We start from the raw sequence: 17,733 nt of genomic DNA, 5'->3' as shown, positions 1-17,733 counted from the left end.
TTTCACCCTTGTAATTTGATGATTATTTGGTTTTAGATTTTCATGAATTTTGACCGTGCAATATTGATGATATAACAGAGGATAAACCGAATTTTGCTCAAACTGCAAGGGCGAAAACACCATAAATTTTGGAATTTGATGTCATAAAGGTTCAAAACTAAAGAATCTTCAAATTACAAAAATGAAATCTAATTTTTTTTTTTACAAGAGTAAACTAGGAATGATCTATATTACAGAGATAAAACACTAATAACTCGTTAATTTGTATAATTTGGTAGTACAAGAGTAATTTATATTGTGAATTTCGATCAGCTAGTTTATCTTTGTAGGTTTAAATCGGAGAGTAAAATTGTGGGACTAAAGAACGTTCACTTAAAAATTTATTGACGTCTATATGTTTGTAATTCTGTTGGCAAAACAGTTACTGTACACGTAGCAATGAAGACTTGCAACTAGAATATACAAACAAAAAATAATTATTACTTTTATTGTATCTTTATTACATGAGTTACTATCAAAAACTTAAGAGCATGTGAATTCGTTTTCATTATTTATTGGAGTATTGCATGCGTTATTTCATTTCATTACCTTAGTTGACAAACATGGACGGGAATTCGGGTTCGGATCCTACCAGACCGCTTCTCTCCGCCATACACGACGGTCGGACCACGCAAATAATTCGCCGGAATTCGGTAAACTCTCTTAGATCAGCTTTCCTGTCTACACTTCCTGATAAAGTCCGTTCTTGCCTTGATTCTGAGTCTCCTTTCGATGTTGATCTCTCCAACGCCACCGCTTTAAGCCAAGGTATGATGCTACACCAGACACGACACTGATACGTGTAATAATAAAAGAAAATGAATCACATCTGATATCACATGTGTAAGCAGGTGTCGTGTCAGTATCAGACACATATAAAGACACCATCTAACACGCCTTTGATCAGAGGTGTCAGTGATGTATAGTGTATGTATTTATGAATGATGAAGTTGAATAATTATTTTATGAAGGTGTTATAAGGTTGAATTTATGTGTGTATAGGAGAGAAAGAGTACTATGAGAAACAAATTGCTACACTGAAATCGTTTGAGGAAGTGGATGCGGTGGTGGAATCGGACTGCATTGATGAGGATGATAAAGAAGAGCAGGCACAACAAGAAAGAGCTATGAAGATTTCAAATTATGCAAATATTGTTTTATTGATATTGAAGGTATATACTATATATCATATTTATGTATTAATTTTATGTATTAAATTTCAAGTTTGCGGTCGCCAGATTCATATGTTTGGATTCAACAAACAGTTATTATACATATTAACTGATTTTCAAAAAAGTGATTTTGAATTTAATTTGATTTTGTATTGATTCGTTTACAATTGGGTATAAAGTTTATTGATTTTTGTTTGGTATTTTCACTGAAAAAGCTATTTTGATGTAAAGTTTGATATACAATTTAGTGTTAATTTTTGACATAGGACAAAAGGTACTTTTTGTCACTTTTCAGTTTAACTAAAGTTTGGAATCAAAATTAATTTGATGTAATTGTGGTTATAGAATGGTTCATTTTTAAACTAGAACTTTTTGGATGCTTGGATTGTATGTTTGTTGTTTTGTTATTCATATTATTATATATGCTTCGGTACAGTCCTTTTGTGAATTATTTTTATTTGTTTTTGTTGAAAAGGAAAAGAGCTTTTGTGAATTAAGTAAAATAATATACGTGTTGATGTGTAGACATATGCGACGGTAAGGAGTGGATCCATAGCTATTGCAGCATCAACTTTAGATTCTCTGCTTGATCTAATGGCTGGTGGTATACTCTGGTACACTCACATAGCAATGAAGAACATAAATATCTATCAGTATCCCATCGGAAAGCTGAGGGTGCAGCCAGTAGGCATAATTGTTTTTGCCGCTGTCATGGCCACACTTGGTGAGTCAAATTTGACTTGAACTATATTCCTAGCTTGTATATTGTTCATTTTGTTGTTGCTTACATCAAAATTCTCTTTGTCTTTTTCCTTTGAGTTGAATGGTGAATGATTCAGATCACAATGATGTAATGTATACCATTTTTATTGTAAATGAATTTCAATTTGATTTTGAATATGCCATATGCTTATGCTATAGTGCCGAGGAACATTTATTTGCTAGTGCTCTTGTCTAAGTATCTGACTGGTTGAAAATTCTAATGTCTTTGGTAAACGTAATGAAAGACCGTATATAGCCCTTATGCTGTTCATTCCGTTGTGAACAAATTTTTAAAATCATTTCTAAAACGTGCAGTCCTTATTTACTGAGTTTAAGGAAATCATTCAGCTATAGGTTATAGCTGATGACAGGTTATGTACAGAATTTATAAAATGATGACAGAAATTGAACTTAATTTTATTAATGAAAGTTCTGAATAAAAGTGAACATCAACATGTTATGAAGTATTCATTCAGATATTTGGGGTTAATCTGATATTCCCACTGCTTCTGAAATTACATCATTTAATACTTTTTGACAATACTGGTACATGGACATGTAACACATAACATGATACATTGAATCTATTTTGCTACAGGTTTTCAGGTGTTATTCACGGCCGTAAAGCAATTAATAGAAAACAGTCCTAGTGAAAAGATGACATCTGAACAACTAATATGGTTGTACTCTATCATGATATTTGCAACTGTGGTGAAGCTTATACTCTGGCTTTACTGCAGAAGCTCGAGAAACAAGATTGTCCGTGCCTATGCAGATGTAAGTGTCCCTCTCTTCTGATGTTTGCTTCATAAATTAAGTCAAAGTAGAATTTAACAATAAGAAAACATGTCAATATGCAGGATCACCACTTTGATGTGGTAACAAATGTAGTTGGATTAGTTGCGGCTATTCTTGGTGATAAATTTTACTGGTGGATTGATCCGATAGGAGCTATTTTGCTTGCAATTTACACCATCACAAATTGGTCTCGCACTGTCATGGAAAATGCCGGTAATTCTAAACAAAATTTCAAACATATAAAATGTTACAATATGCATATATTCTTGGTGTTTCAAATATTGAACAAAATTGTATACATAATTAACTTTTGCTTCCGGTAAGGTCAAAAAGACAGATCTTAATAACAATAAAAAGATTTAAAATTTAAGACGTAAATGCAATTGGTTAGCTTATAGTTCGTTTTGTTGTCATTTGTATGTGAATGTAATTTTGTGCTTATTCTGATCACCGATACCTTCCTTTACAGTTTCATTGGTGGGACAATCTGCACCTCCTGAAGTTTTGCAGAAGCTGACATATCTCGTTATAAGGCACCCCGGAATTCAACGTGTTGACACTGTCCGTGCATATACATTTGGTGTTTTATATTTTGTGGAGGTATGTTGAATTTCACAGAATCAATTTATAGGATTATTAACTACACGAAAAAACTAACTTCATTTATCCAAAAAAAAATGGTTATACAACACGAGTCCTGATTTTTATAAAATTTAACTTGGCATTCTTGATTAGCATTCACAAAATACTGATATGAATCTAATATTTTTTGTTACTGTTATAAAGGAATGTGCGTAATGGATCCAGTTAGGTTTCTCTTATTGTGTACGTAGCACTTGTGACGAGTTGATTGTCCAATATTACATTTTGAACATAATTGTGACGACGAGTTCAATTTCTCTTGCCTAGTTAGCTTTGAATGTCAGTACATATATATCTTGTTATGACAAAGATAGGATAATTTTCTTTTACTGGGATTTAGTCTTACAAACCTCACATACTAATGTTCGTGTATGCTATATTCATACAAGCGCACCAAACATAATATCACAAAGATAAGAAGATTTTATGTCTCATCATTTGAATTTGATTTTGAGCAGGTAGACATTGAACTGCCAGAGGAATTACCGTTAAAAGAAGCACATGCCATTGGGGAGACTTTACAAATAAAGCTTGAGAAACTTCCGGAAGTTGAGAGGGCATTCGTTCATCTAGACTTTGAGTGCGATCACAAACCAGAGCACTCAGTTCTCAGTAAACTACCCAACAATACGTAAGCACGTTTTACCGGTCTGTGCATAAGAAAAGCATACTTTTGTAATTGAGTCTTCACCAATGATTTCTTCGTGAAGAGCAAAACTGTAAAAGAGAACGATCCAGATGGTTGCTTATAAGGAAGCTGATAATGCAACCGAACTTCGAGTTACTTTTCATACACTTCGAGTTACTTTTCATACAAATACATTCTGTAATACGAGCAAGTTACAAAGTTTTCAATGTTTCATTAGTTCTATAGTTCATTTTGGAATCACACATGATGTATTTAAGGTTACTTGTCAGGTTGTATCCTTAATAATATATAAATGCCTCAGTTTTACGGATACATTCCATTTATGATTCGGTTTTTGTGATTGTCACACCAAAAGCAAAGATGGCTAATATGAAAATGGGGGAATATGAATAATGTGAAAAACATGGTTTCAATTTTCAGGTGCAACTAACTATTAATCATTTGGGCCTCAAATCTCATTTGATTAGTTGATACTTGTATTTCCCCTTTTTCATATTTCTCAGAAGATAAAGTTCATCTTACTATAGTATATTAAAAATAATGTACACACAACAACAAAAGCACTTTATTTTATATATATGGTTCCAACCATGACAGTACATAATTAAAAGTTAGATACATCATTTGTGCATCTCTCATACCCTAGACATCTTGGAAATGCATTTGATACACACAATTCAAATATCTATTTACTAATAACAGAATCACTGATAAGTGAAACATCCACTGAGCCTATTGAAGTAAAATCATATATTTCTAAGCAGACATTGGCAAGAAAGCTCTTCCAGGCTGACGATTGGCCAAAGGTCCATGGCACCCAAGAACCTGAAAAATGCAGGAAAATTTTCAGTCAATTACCTCATCTATAAAAAAATATGGTGAAATCTCCAACCAGCTCCCTTAAATAAATTGATATCATGTTTCAAATACTAACCTTTGCATTTACCCCATCCGGCATAATTCTGTTCTCAGATTTCAACTTCAAGTACTCGGCATGACTCAACTTTGTAAAACCCCTAAAAAATTGAAAACAATTAAGTCAGCACAAACTACTACTACATAAAATTAGAATTGCTTTAAAAACAAGGCAAGACAAGTTATGTCGAAGACGTCTTATGCTTGAAAATTGTCTAAAACGTGCTCTCCAAAAGTAGAAGCTCACTGTTATTGTCCTCACAACTTATGATTTGATTGGTGTCCGGTTTAACAAAAAGGAAAACAAGTATAAATTGAATTTTGAGACACATGTATGTTTTTTCTTGTTTTTGTCAAAGTAACACCGATCAACTCACAATCTCAAACATTACATCATGAATGACCTTGAACTTATAATTCTAGAGACAGAAGTCGATCATCGTTGTAGTTTCAGACAATTTTCAAGTACTAATATACGGATGTCTATCTCGAACTTACCAAAAAAACAAAAGCATGCATGCATAAGTATGAATCAGAGAAAATTAACCAAAAAAGATTAAAATCTAGAAGGAAAAAAAAAATCGACAATACTGAAAAAAATCTTACCACTTTCTACTAACAATAATCTTCTGACGCCCAGGGAACTTAAACTTAGCACGACGAAGAGCCTCTTGAGCGTGATCACCATTCCCACTCTTACACCTAACAGACAACAGCACCTGACCAATACTAACCCTAGCACAAGTCCCTAACGGTTTCCCAAACGCACCTCTCATCCCCGTCTGTAACCTATCAGCTCCAGCACACGATAGCATCTTATTAATCCTCAACACATGGAAAGGATGAACCCTCACACGCAAATGAAACGTGTCTTTTCCAGCAAACTTCGACATATACTTGTTGCACGCAATTCTCGCTGCTTCTAATGCTTCACTCGATACATTTTCCTTCTCCCATGATACCAAGTGGACGCAGAATGGGAACTCATCTACACCTTTTTTCTTCGCTCCTACATCGTAGATTCGAATCTTTGGATCTGGTACACCGCGACAAAATCGTGACTTTGGGTATGGTTTGTTCTTTATTTGCCGGTAACATCTCGCCGGTCCTAACAAATATCAAAATGTTTATACTACATTAGAATAATTAGAGTTGGGTTATTTAAACATAAAAATTCAGACACAGATATCTTATTTGACATCATATATATTTAAAAATAAATAAATAAATACACACAACACAACATCAATGGGACACTGTGTTTGACATCAAAATTTTGTTATTAAAATATATTTATGGAATAGTTAATACTTAATATGAAATTTATTTGAAGATTTTGAATTAATGAGAGAATAAAAGAGAGGTTGTTTAGTTGCTTACTTCTTCCCATGGTTGATTTTTTGTGTTGAAACTGAAAATTGAATTGAAAAATGTGAGAGATTTGGTGTTCCTTTTATACCTTTGCATTGGCGCGTTTTGTTTGTGTGCTTACGTATTGGCTTGCGTCATGTCTTAAGAAAGTGGCCATAGCTAGGCCCGTTTGCGGCCCAGAATGTTCGAGAAAGTGGGTTGGCTTGTTGGACCCGGGTTCTTTTTAGGCCTGCTACGAACAATACCCAACCGACATGTATTTTTTTACGAGAAAGATAAAATATTATAAGTAATTAAAAAAAGGATTTAAAGATATTTAGTAACTCTAAACAAGTTTTATGCTAATAGCTCGTCACATAATCACATATTAGCTCACGTTGGTGATTAATTACATTTTAATTTTTTTTATTATATAAATAAAGTTTAGGTGAGTTGGATTCCGGAACTCATCAGAGTCAGAGCATACACAAGACTCTAACATACATATCTATATTTTACCATCTAAAAAGGCCTTCATACTTGCAACATAAGTTAAATCTACGACCTTGCGGATAAGTCAACTTCTGATCAACTGAGTTAACATTCACATTCATTAGCGATGTTTTAAAATTATTGGTACGTCGTTTTTGCACTATGTTTTTATTTTTGTTCATAAATGACGTACGATTGATAAACACAAGACGTGTAGATGTAGCTGTATTTGATAAGAGAAGTTGTAATACAACAAGATGAGATGTACTTGATAGTTACTGGTAGAGGTAAAACATACAAATAGAGGGTTGAGTAGGATTTTTGCTATTAAATTTTTGGCATGTAACCAAACGTTGCTAGTAATGCCAATGGATGACGGTTTACTATTAAAAATCCTCTCATTTATTGAAATCGTTTTCCATACAGATAACTTGTACTCATTAGTCATTACTCTTATTTGTAGATCATGCAATATGAGTGTCCCATATCTTTCATGCATGTTAAGTCAATTTCGTGTTTAATAAGCTTATCAATATCTCCATCCTTGGGTGTTGGGTGCATTTAACCAAACAAGGATTAGATGTAACAATAAGATATTGGAAAAACCAAAGTGACACAAGAAAGAAATTTATTTTACCCCTCGTGACATAGGCAGGAAGACTATTTTCATCAAGTCCCTTGCTTTGGGCACACATATTAAAATATACTAATACTTTGGATAAGATTAGATTTTAAACCCTTAATTCATTAAGTAAAATTCATTAATTTGGATCCTCCAGCTATTTGGTTTCATGGATAATCCATGGTCCGTGCATATGGAAAGACATTTGTTTGGAGAAATCAACATCTTAAATAAATCTCAGTTCTTTCGAGAAATTAGTCTCTGCAGTTGCATGCAGAAGATATCTTGATTTACAAAACAATATATATAAATTTCATTTAATTCATGATTTTGGTTTATGTAAGGGTACAAAGGGGAAAATATCATTAGTTACATCTTGATTTCATAAAATAACCAACATTTTGGGATTAAAGAAAGCAAAATGTGTTATGAATAATAAGTTAAGTGGATGTCCATCCTTAATATTCCACCTTCCACTTTCCTATAACCCCTATTAGTGAATGTATGCTTAATGGTCCTTATGACTTTGATCAGTCACTTGCTCATTTATGTCCTATAAATAGGACCTATATTGCAATGTAAAAGATACACGTGTGAAGAGAAATACAAAGTGCTTTCATCTTCTTCTTCCTCTTCTTCTTTGATCTTGTCTTTTAGTTTATTTTATAACAAAATGTAAGTTGAATTGACATATTTTGTAGACTCAATAGCATGAGGATGAGATTGTAACTCGTAAGAGATATATTCCAACTTAACTAGAGGTTATGAATTCAAATCCAATTCTGAGAATGATTTAGTGGTAAATACATCAAAATCAAGAAATTAATCTTTACCGTTGATACTCGTTTCGCGCACACACAAAACATATATTTTGTAATGTAAATTAACTTCTTTTTAAAAAGGGTAATGTAAATTACCTGATAACTATAAAAGCCAATTGAGCCATCTCGTATTATCAATTTTAAAATATAGTTATAAGTGTAGTGGCATGACAAAATAAATTGATTTTTATTAAAAGTCTCATACACCAATTTACACTCTAAATTCTTAAAGTAAATATAATTGCATGAGTTTTTTTTTTTTTTTGTAGTAAAAAAACAACAATTCTGTATTCTTCAAAAAAAAAAAAAAAAATTCTGTAAGATATTTCCTTCTATCTTAAATATAAGCAAAAAGTCAAATACATTTGATCTAATTTAAATCAAATACATGACTTTTTACTTATATTCAAGACCAGATTGAGTATTATCTATAGTGTACTGCACGACAAACAAAATTTATAAATATGGTTCAAGAGTGACTCAAAAATTGCTATACTATTTGAATAACAACCTCAAATATAATTCACTTTCCTAGTAATTAAACTGCACTACATATACAACACCTTAGCTTATATGATATGTAAGAAACTAATATGTTATATACACCCTCCATGTTCTATCAGTGTATCAGATTGTACAAAAGAAAATAATATAAAGAGTGAAGATGAAATCCAGTGACATACCAAGTCTCATTATTCAATTGACAGGGTAATTAATGACAACCTCAACAATATCTAAACCTAATATTTTTCAACTCATGTGTATAGTTCTATCTTGGTTTGATGCTTGGTATTACTCCACTAACAAGGTCACTACCAGACACATCACCTGATACAAAAGTATTCCTTATAGCTGAGGATGAAGATGGTGTACTCATTGCTTTACTAGAATCACTGACACTGCCACTTGTTATAGATTCAGCTCTTCTGGTATCTGATTCCGGCATTACGTTCCATATGTTTTCAAGCTCTCTAACCACCTCTGCCATTGTAGGCCGATTATCTGGCTCGTCCTCAACACACTTGAGGGCCAATGTCAAAAATTTCTCCACATGCTCAGATGGATAAGATCCCATTCGTTCATCGATGATTGAAAATATTACGCCAGATTGGTATGAAAGATTGACCTGAAAAAAGGTATTGAAAAGCGTTTGCATCAAGCGTTCCATTAATTTGACAAAAAGGATACTAGTTACTTCAAGACTATCCAGTTTGATCCAAGTTAGAGAATAAGGAGAGAAACTAAGTGTAGTGGTAAGAAAATACCTCTCTAACAATATTTTTGCCATGTGAGATAGGATGCATCCCAGTCAAAATTTCTAGAAACACAACGCCGAGACTATAAACATCACTCTTGTCGGTCAATTTGTGAGTTAAGAAGTACTCTGGATCAAGGTAACCCTGCATATTTAAACAAGACATAAGGGAAATAAGTAACAAATAAAGATCGTTGAATAAATAAAATCTACCTTCGAATACATACACACTTTTCATGTAGACTAGATACGTTGTTTTCATAAGCTATTCTGAAGAGCTAATGAAGTAAGTTGTTTTCATGAGCACTCTCATACAGTCTCACAATTCAAATAAGTCGATCCAAACAGGATCTAACACAACAATAAGTTTGCTAATCCTCTTTACACACACATGCAAAGTTTAAAAAAGCCAAATCAAATTATGAAAGCCTTACCGGTGTACCCTTCACCACAGTAGATACATGACCAGGCACAATTCCTTCCATATCTGGAACTGGTGCAAGCCGTGAAAGTCCGAAATCTGCGACTTTTGCAGAGAGCTTAGAATCCAATAATATGTTGCTGGCCTTGACATCACGATGAAATATTGGAGGATCCGCTTCATTGTGTAGATACATGAGACCTTTAGCCGACCCTAATGCAATCTTCAATCTCGTGATAAAAGTCAGAGGTTCTTTTGCTGTAACTGTGGTAAAACAGCACATGATGTTACTAAATCATAAAAAGTTAATAGAAAATGTCAGAAAACTAAAAAATAAGAACATAATATGTACCAGAAAGGTGATCCCTTAATGTGCCATTTGGCATGTATTCATAAACCAGCATCTGTTCACCTTCTTCATCACAGTATCCAATCAGAGACACAAGGTTGCGATGATGTAACCTTGATAGTAGCGATATTTCAGTGAGGAACTCTTTCTCGCCTTGCAGTGACCCCTCCTGTGCACGTTTTATGGCAACAGCTGTCCCATCAGAAATGACACCTTTATATACCTTCCCATAGCCCCCTTGTCCGACTTGAGCGGAGCTGCTAAAATTGTTCGTAGCGGAGGACAATTCTTCATAAGTGAAGGACCTTACACCATCCATTTTGATTTTGATTTTAGACACTGTTAATAAACATACAGCTATGTTATTCTTGACAGCCGATCAAATTTGGTCTATAACAGTAATTTGTAGCACCGCTGCCACATTTTGATAAGCTACAAAATAATGATACATTTACTCATTCATGATAAGGAACTCACCATGACGCCGTTTGGAAATTGCACGATAATCTTTCAATTTTGTTCTTAATATAAGAAGAGTAACAATAGCAGATAGCGTCACTGCACATGCAATTGCCCCTAAGACTATGCCAACTATTGCACCCGTACTTATCCCCGATTTTGAAGAGGTGGAAGTCGCTGCAACAATAATGAGAAGTATGCATTAAATCCAAATTCCCCTAAGCAATATAGCAGATCATAAGAAGTTTATGAGACTTACCATTCTGGTATAAACCCATATTCAAGTTGATCAATTCATATGGTCCAAACAAATCACTGTCTGGAATATTCCATCCTGTGAACATGCTTTTAATTCGTTGGACCTCGGTTTCATTGAAAGTATGAGAACTATTACGATCAACATATAAAGGAAAAAACTTCAAGTCCATTCTTAATCGAGGTCCTGGTTGCCACCGAAAAGTAAAGTTTAGCTGACTGATGTTTATACTAAGACCAGTAGTCAGGTATTCCTCAAATTCATTTATGTATGGAAGGAAATCTGAAAACCCGGGACTTTTCAATCGATAACCAACAAGCAACGGGGCTGCACAGAAACAATCCAAAGAGAATTCATAAGGTGGCGGACATGATTGAACTGGACAGGAACCGTTGTTGTTTGTTGGAACTAGGCCATCTGTATTGTCAACACCTTCAGAACTACATAGCTGACTCAAGGTGTTATTTGAGCATAGAGGATTCCCACGAAGCCTGAAATACAATAATTTTTAGATAATAACATGGAACCTATATAACGATGATGGAGTATGTATGCTCAATCTAATGCTCAATTCTTGATCTTCGGAAAATAAGATGAGTAATTCGAACATGCGTAACAAAGACTAAAGAATGGGAATCTGAAGTCTCGGCTACAATGATCTCGATACAAACTACATAGTAAGTTAAGAATCTTACAAGACTGTGACATTTGAAGGAAGATCAGTACTGCCTGATACAGTTGTGAATTGATTATTTTCCAACTCCCTGCAAAATCATAAACACATGATGAGAAAATCAAAAGTGAAAATCATTCACTAGAGGGAAATACAAATGAACTGAATATATTAGCATAGAAAAACACAGAATATGTCCAAAGGTCAAATCTGCACCCATTTGATTGTGTACCGACCTATGTAGCACCGGCACTTAAAATTGAAGGCGTCTCCGATGTCTAACATCGACACAAAACATGTAGATGTAGTTACATTCAACTATTTCATTTTCTTAAATTATTACGGGAGTCTGCATATATGTCGTGTCCGGTGTCGGTATCAGTGTTGGTACTTATGATTTGGTATACTGAAAAGAACGCGCACGGGAAACCCCAATGCGCATTTAGAGAGAGAAAAATTGTGGAATTTATCACTTTAGGGCTTACAAGATAAATCTTTCTGATGCTTTTGAAGTCTTGTTCTGCCAAATTGTGGAAGGAACATTGCCATTCAATGAATTGTTTGCAAGAGACCTACCACAGAGAAAGATATTATTAAGAAGATTTTATAACTTGATTGATTAAATAAGAAATATATATATATAAAATATCTGGGTATCTAGTAACTTTAATTTGGTTCATATTAACAATTTGATGTATAGAATAAGAAAAATAAAACAAAAGACAACTTACAATCTCTGAAGTTTTGAAAGACCAGAAAACGAGGACGGGATGTTTCCAGTAAGCTTGTTGTTTGATAAATCGCTGCACATAACCACGGGTTAAAAATCAAAAACATGTAATCTCATATTATTTAGATTTACCTTGAAAAATAGAATACAAATTATTTAAATGATAGTGATTCTTACATTGTTGTGATGTTTTCTGCAAGTTTGGAAGGAAGTGATTCATTCAACTGATTCGAACTGAGGTCACTGAAATTCATACAATAATGCTCAGTAAAAATTACTAGTTTATTTTAAGCAAAAAAAGGACATCATAAGATAAGTGAACTTACAGATAAAGAAGGTGTGGTATACGGCTTAAGTCAGGAATCGGTCCTTGCAAGTTACAGTTCTTAAGGCTCCTGATAATATCAACCAATAACAACGTTTAGATAACCAAAACTTGAAATCAAATACTTCTCGTAACCAAACTGAAAACTTCAATCGCGATGACAAATTTTAACAAAGATAGTAAAGGAGAAACTACAAAGTAACAACTACGTGCTATCCTCTAGGATTGCGAATTCACTTACAACTTCAACAGTTTTGACATGTTACTATAAGTATCTGGAATGCTATTTCCTTCGAAGTTATTGTTGTCAAGTTGACTGCAAGAACAACAAAATCCAAAACAACACTTCAAAAATCGAATTATACTACAGAGAATATACAAACATTTAATTTTATGAGCTGTAATGTAAACATCAAAAGAGGATTATTGTGAGGGATGTGCTGCGATAATCATACAAATACAAAGTACTAATCCTTATTTATTATAAAACTAGACTAGCAAATTTAATCAGAAATTAAAATCATGAAATATAATGAACGAAAGAAACTATTCCTGATATATCATCTATGACACTCTAAACTATTTTACAATGCAATCATATGCTATTATGAGGTATCCTCTAGTCTCTAGATATTGTATCACTTGTCTATTTTAGAGTGAATGTCAAATTGTTATCGAACAAAACGGAGACTTATTTCATCCCTATGAAATGAAAATACCAATCTAGTCCTTACGAATCATAACAGGCGGTCAAATTAGTCCTACTAGGGACTAAAATGTCCATAGAAATTGTCTTAAAAAGGACTAATTCGACACACTTTTGAGATTCTGAAGCAGAAAATTCGTACTTTTCGTTTCTCAAAGATCAAATAGGTTTGCGTGTTTTTTCAACTGAAATTAGAAACATAAAATAGAATTATATCTGTGTACACACACATCTCAGAGACTAAGAAATCATACAGTATAAGTAAGTTTGGCAGTTTGGATAGCTCGGGAGGAAGATATCCTGATAAATTGTTGTTGTCAAGAAGGCTGCAGGTGCACAGAAACATCTTGTTAACAAACATGTAATTGTGATAACTAAGGATTAAATAAAACCAAGATAAATAAGCTAACGGCTGCTTCAAGTATCCAACTTACAAATGAACAAGTGATGGTAATCGCGAAAGTTCCGGTGGGATTTGCCCGCTAATTGAATTATTGTTCATGTGACTGCACCATTGGGGGGGAAAAGTAAAACATTATTTTCTTTTTTTGGTAAATGATTACAAAGGTTGAGAAATAATAGAGTTCAAATAAAAATAGCACAAGTGGTCATGCTTAAACAACATTATTGTCATAAAGAACCTTACAAATGCTTTGTCTTGTTTAGGTTTGCAAATGATTTAGGTAGAGGTCCTGATATATTGTTCTGATCAATTTGTATTCTGTCAAGCTTCGGAAGAAATCCAAGCTCCTCTGGCAGTGGACCTGTTAACTGATTTCCATTCAGGAGCCTACAAAAAATGGAGAGAAAAAAGTTGATGAGAAAGATTTCAAAATAACATAGCTATTTAGGACAAAACACCTCGCCTTTAGAAGACATGATTGTGAATTCATACCAAGGATGTTTATGTACTAAAATGTTTATAATGAGTCAGATTCCAGAATTAACCAAGGCAATAAAAAGAGGTTCGACTTACAAGAGGAATAACGATTTGATATTGCCAATTTCCTTTGGAATACTCCCAGTTATTTTGTTCCACATGAAGTTCCTTTAGAACACATAGAAAAGCATGTATCAGCAAATGAGGAAACACTGAAATGAGTCAAAACTATTACATAAACAAAGTGGTACCAAGCAATTGCGAAATTGAAAATCATTCACAATATTAGTCTTACAATCTTTCCATATGAACCAAGCTGCCGATTTCTGGTGCCAAATTTCCAGACAAGCTCAAATTCATTAGTTGCCTACAAACAAGAAAAACAAATTTATGAAAGGTGTTACAGCAGAAAGAAAGTTTTTAATTTTCAAACACAAAATGATAGCTCTGCATTGAGTAGTTTGATTTTGGAAATGAAAAAAATAAAACCGATGAATAAGATTGATATCTTGTCAGATGGAGATGACAAGATCTGTTAACTCATGAAAGTAAATTGAAAAGTTCATCATAAAGAACTGTGAACTATGAAACAGAAATGTCGAGTAGAAGAGAGCCGTACAATTCTTGAACATGTAAGTAGCCATCCACTAATGTTTCATTGAAACACAAAACTCCTGTCCAGTGAGATGTACATGGGTCTCCGCGATTCCAATTGCTCAAATTTCGATTAGGATCAATCAACCTTTCTTTTATGGCTTTTAATGCTTCAACTGCATGTTAATCCAAACAGAATTATCACAATAATGTCAACAAAAACAACATTACATAGCATTGTAACCAATGTTTTATCGATAGTGTCATAGTACCAATTTTTGCACGTGTAGTAATTTTAATTGTGATCTTTGACACCATTATATACAAAAAAACAAATTAATATGTGGAAATATTCAAGAAAATAGCTATTCGATAGAACAGAAAATTCTCCTTCCATTAAGTCAAGTATAGAAAACTCCACAATGAACCAAGTTCATCCAAAATGATACTGTTGAAATGAACTATCCCAAAAGCTAAAACTGTTTGGTGAAAACATGTGAATGGTTCTATATCATATTTCGAACATGTCTCGTCAGGCAAGGGCTCTTTAGGCTTAAAATGTGGAAAATGAAAGAACAGCCTATCTTGTGCTGAAATTCAACTTCTTATAGTGAGCGAGATGATGACCAAACTCAAGACTACTTGGTCATAGAATCTTAGAACTCATGTCATGAACCAACGATTAGGGAAAGAAGCATAATTGATTTTATGTTATATTTTTTTTTTCTGTCATCCAATCTATGCTTTTTTCATACAACTGAGTCCCTAAACTAACCAACACTGTAACTAACTAAAAAATATTATTTGCAAATTGTATCTGTACCACTACCAGAAACACTAACATCAAAGAGAAATAATCAAGAATCAAATATCCGAAAGCCTAAGCCATTAAACAAACAACTCAATTAAGTGTATATCATATAAGTGCTTATGTGTAAGTTATTTCTACAACAAATGATAAATGTAACTCAAACTATTTTCATAAGCTATCCAGAATAGTTTACGGAATAAGCTGAAAACAGCTTGTGAACACGCCATAAGCTATTCTCATAAGTTCTCCCAAACAATCTCACAAGTGCTAACGTCGGTACATAAGCTCAAATAAGCGAAATCCTCATACAGGGCCCCTTTAGACTTGAGGGGTGAAAGTTGTACAAGTCCACTGTCTTATTTCAAAATTTAACTTTAGAACCTAGGTGAAAAGCATCAAAATCTAAGCTCAGCTAACAGTTCCAAAAAATTAAGCAGAAAAAAGTAATCCCTAATAGAACAAAAACAATTATGATAAAGTACATCCCTAATAGAACCAAAACAATCATGAAATTCCAAAAAAGGAGAAAAAGAAATATACCTTCAGTAGGGTTAGTGATATTTTCCTGTGCAGCAACAAGTAACACATAGCAACAAAACCATAAAATGAAAACAACTTCATGCTTGTAACCTTTTGAAAGATACATCCTTGAAATCACCATAACCCTTTAAATATCTCTCATAAACTACTCAAAATACTTCTTCCTTTCCCTGAAAACAATACAAAATCAAGTTAGAAAATTCATTGATATGAATTGAACAAAAAAAAATAAACATGTTAGCATATAAACACAAAACCAAGTAAAATTTCACCTGAGACAACAGAAGCAAAATTGAAAGCAAACTGAAAAAAAAGACTCAAACTTTAAAGCAAATAACATGGACTAAGTAAAAACTAAAACATGGCATGTTATAATATTAATACTTACAGGAAAAATACCAAAGAGTGTGAAACTTGGTCTTTATGAATTATTTATATGAAACCAAAATGCAAAAAGATTCAAAACTTTGAAGTTTAAAACATAAACTAAGTAAAACCAAACACATGGGTTGTTATATTACCTAAGAGAGTGAAAAAGGGGGGTGTAAACGTGGGGTATTGTCTTTATGACTGAGTCGACATGACAACAAATGCAGAAAAAAAATGTAGGTGGTTTTGTTGATTATAGAAGAAGCCATCACTTTCATTGCTATAGTAAAAAATGTACAATTTGTATTAAAAAAAAGGGAAGAGAAAAATAATAATAAGATAAAGAAAGAGTTGTTATTCTTAAATGGGTTGGTTTCTTTGACTTTATGCGAATGAAAAAGGAGAGAATTTATTTGATTTGATGATGAGTGAAACAATAAATCAACCAAGATGTTGTACATAAAAGGTTTTTGGGGGGGACAACTTCAGTTTCAACTTCCAACTACTAGAGTAGAAGATTGAGTGTCTGTCTTTACTCTTTTTTGTCTTTTTCCTTATATCTTTCTTCTTTTTTTGGTAAAAATCTTATAAGTATCTTTCTTTTCCTTAACTAAAATACAAAATACAAATTACAAATATTGTGTAATATTATATGATGTAATATCTCATGAGCTATTAATATTCAATAATATTGGATTGGATGATGTTAACCTTTATATAGAAGTAAGAATTTCATTTGTATCATTGTCCAAAAAAAAATTGTATTACTATTAGTAAAAACAATGTATGCACTTCGATAAAAAAAATGTCTAAAGTGGTCTAATCAACATCGATTTGGTTCAATTTATTAGTCAAAATGACAAAATGTTGGGCTTAAGTTGACTGTGTAAGGAGGGATAGTAAAAAAATGTGGGGAATGGTGTGAACATCAGTTCTTTGGATCTCAAAATAAAAAACAAAAAATTGAATCAAATAGTTTGGTTTGAGTCGATTTGAACCGAATCAGAGAAGGTCGGTTAGTTTTTCAGCTTGTGAAAGACTAGGCTGCCACAAAGTTTGAAAATTTAATCATTATAGGTTTGTGTCGGACTTGTACGTCACAA

The 17,733-nt window shown here is 33.1% G+C and overlaps 3 protein-coding genes across 6 annotated transcripts; 1 reads left to right on the top strand and 2 right to left on the bottom strand.

The window, feature by feature from the left end:
* The first annotated feature begins 583 nt into the window (after window positions 1-583).
* On the top strand, window positions 584-4,374 carry LOC146939380 (metal tolerance protein 4-like). Its single transcript, XM_085757473.1, has 7 exons — window positions 584-807; window positions 1,042-1,211; window positions 1,737-1,935; window positions 2,572-2,750; window positions 2,834-2,984; window positions 3,241-3,371; window positions 3,872-4,374. The coding sequence occupies exons 1-7, from the start codon at window positions 603-605 to the stop codon at window positions 4,046-4,048; spliced, it is 1,212 nt and encodes a 403-aa protein (XP_085613599.1). The 5' UTR covers window positions 584-602; the 3' UTR covers window positions 4,049-4,374.
* A 231-nt stretch (window positions 4,375-4,605) lies between these two features.
* On the bottom strand, window positions 4,606-6,416 carry LOC146939379 (large ribosomal subunit protein uL16-like). Its single transcript, XM_085757474.1, has 4 exons — window positions 6,358-6,416; window positions 5,584-6,085; window positions 4,997-5,078; window positions 4,606-4,887 (listed from the first exon to the last, which is right to left on the bottom strand). The coding sequence occupies exons 1-4, from the start codon at window positions 6,365-6,367 to the stop codon at window positions 4,819-4,821; spliced, it is 663 nt and encodes a 220-aa protein (XP_085613600.1). The 5' UTR covers window positions 6,368-6,416; the 3' UTR covers window positions 4,606-4,818.
* Window positions 6,417-8,738: 2,322 nt separating this feature from the next.
* On the bottom strand, window positions 8,739-16,855 carry LOC146939378 (putative LRR receptor-like serine/threonine-protein kinase At1g06840). 4 transcript variants are annotated; one of them, XM_085757471.1, is made up of 22 exons: window positions 16,783-16,855; window positions 16,650-16,680; window positions 16,534-16,564; window positions 16,262-16,431; window positions 14,936-15,086; window positions 14,612-14,683; window positions 14,413-14,484; window positions 14,083-14,226; window positions 13,871-13,942; window positions 13,691-13,762; window positions 12,972-13,046; window positions 12,732-12,800; window positions 12,583-12,648; window positions 12,407-12,478; window positions 12,161-12,247; window positions 11,698-11,766; window positions 11,006-11,493; window positions 10,765-10,923; window positions 10,291-10,626; window positions 9,952-10,202; window positions 9,528-9,662; window positions 8,739-9,388 (listed from the first exon to the last, which is right to left on the bottom strand). In XM_085757471.1, the coding sequence occupies exons 4-22, from the start codon at window positions 16,380-16,382 to the stop codon at window positions 9,032-9,034; spliced, it is 2,868 nt and encodes a 955-aa protein (XP_085613597.1). In that variant the 5' UTR covers window positions 16,383-16,431; window positions 16,534-16,564; window positions 16,650-16,680; window positions 16,783-16,855; the 3' UTR covers window positions 8,739-9,031. The 4 variants fall into 4 exon arrangements, with proteins under 4 accessions (XP_085613597.1, XP_085613598.1, XP_085613596.1 ...); XM_085757472.1 differs by lacking the exon at window positions 16,534-16,564; XM_085757470.1 differs by lacking the exon at window positions 16,650-16,680.
* Window positions 16,856-17,733: the final 878 nt, after the last annotated feature.

This window comes from Medicago sativa, chromosome 3 (assembly GCF_051527215.1).
Source record: "Medicago sativa cultivar Bolivia chromosome 3, Bolivia_mono, whole genome shotgun sequence".
NCBI classification, from domain to species: domain Eukaryota; kingdom Viridiplantae; phylum Streptophyta; class Magnoliopsida; order Fabales; family Fabaceae; genus Medicago; species Medicago sativa.
This window is presented reverse-complemented; position numbering and strand designations above follow the sequence as displayed.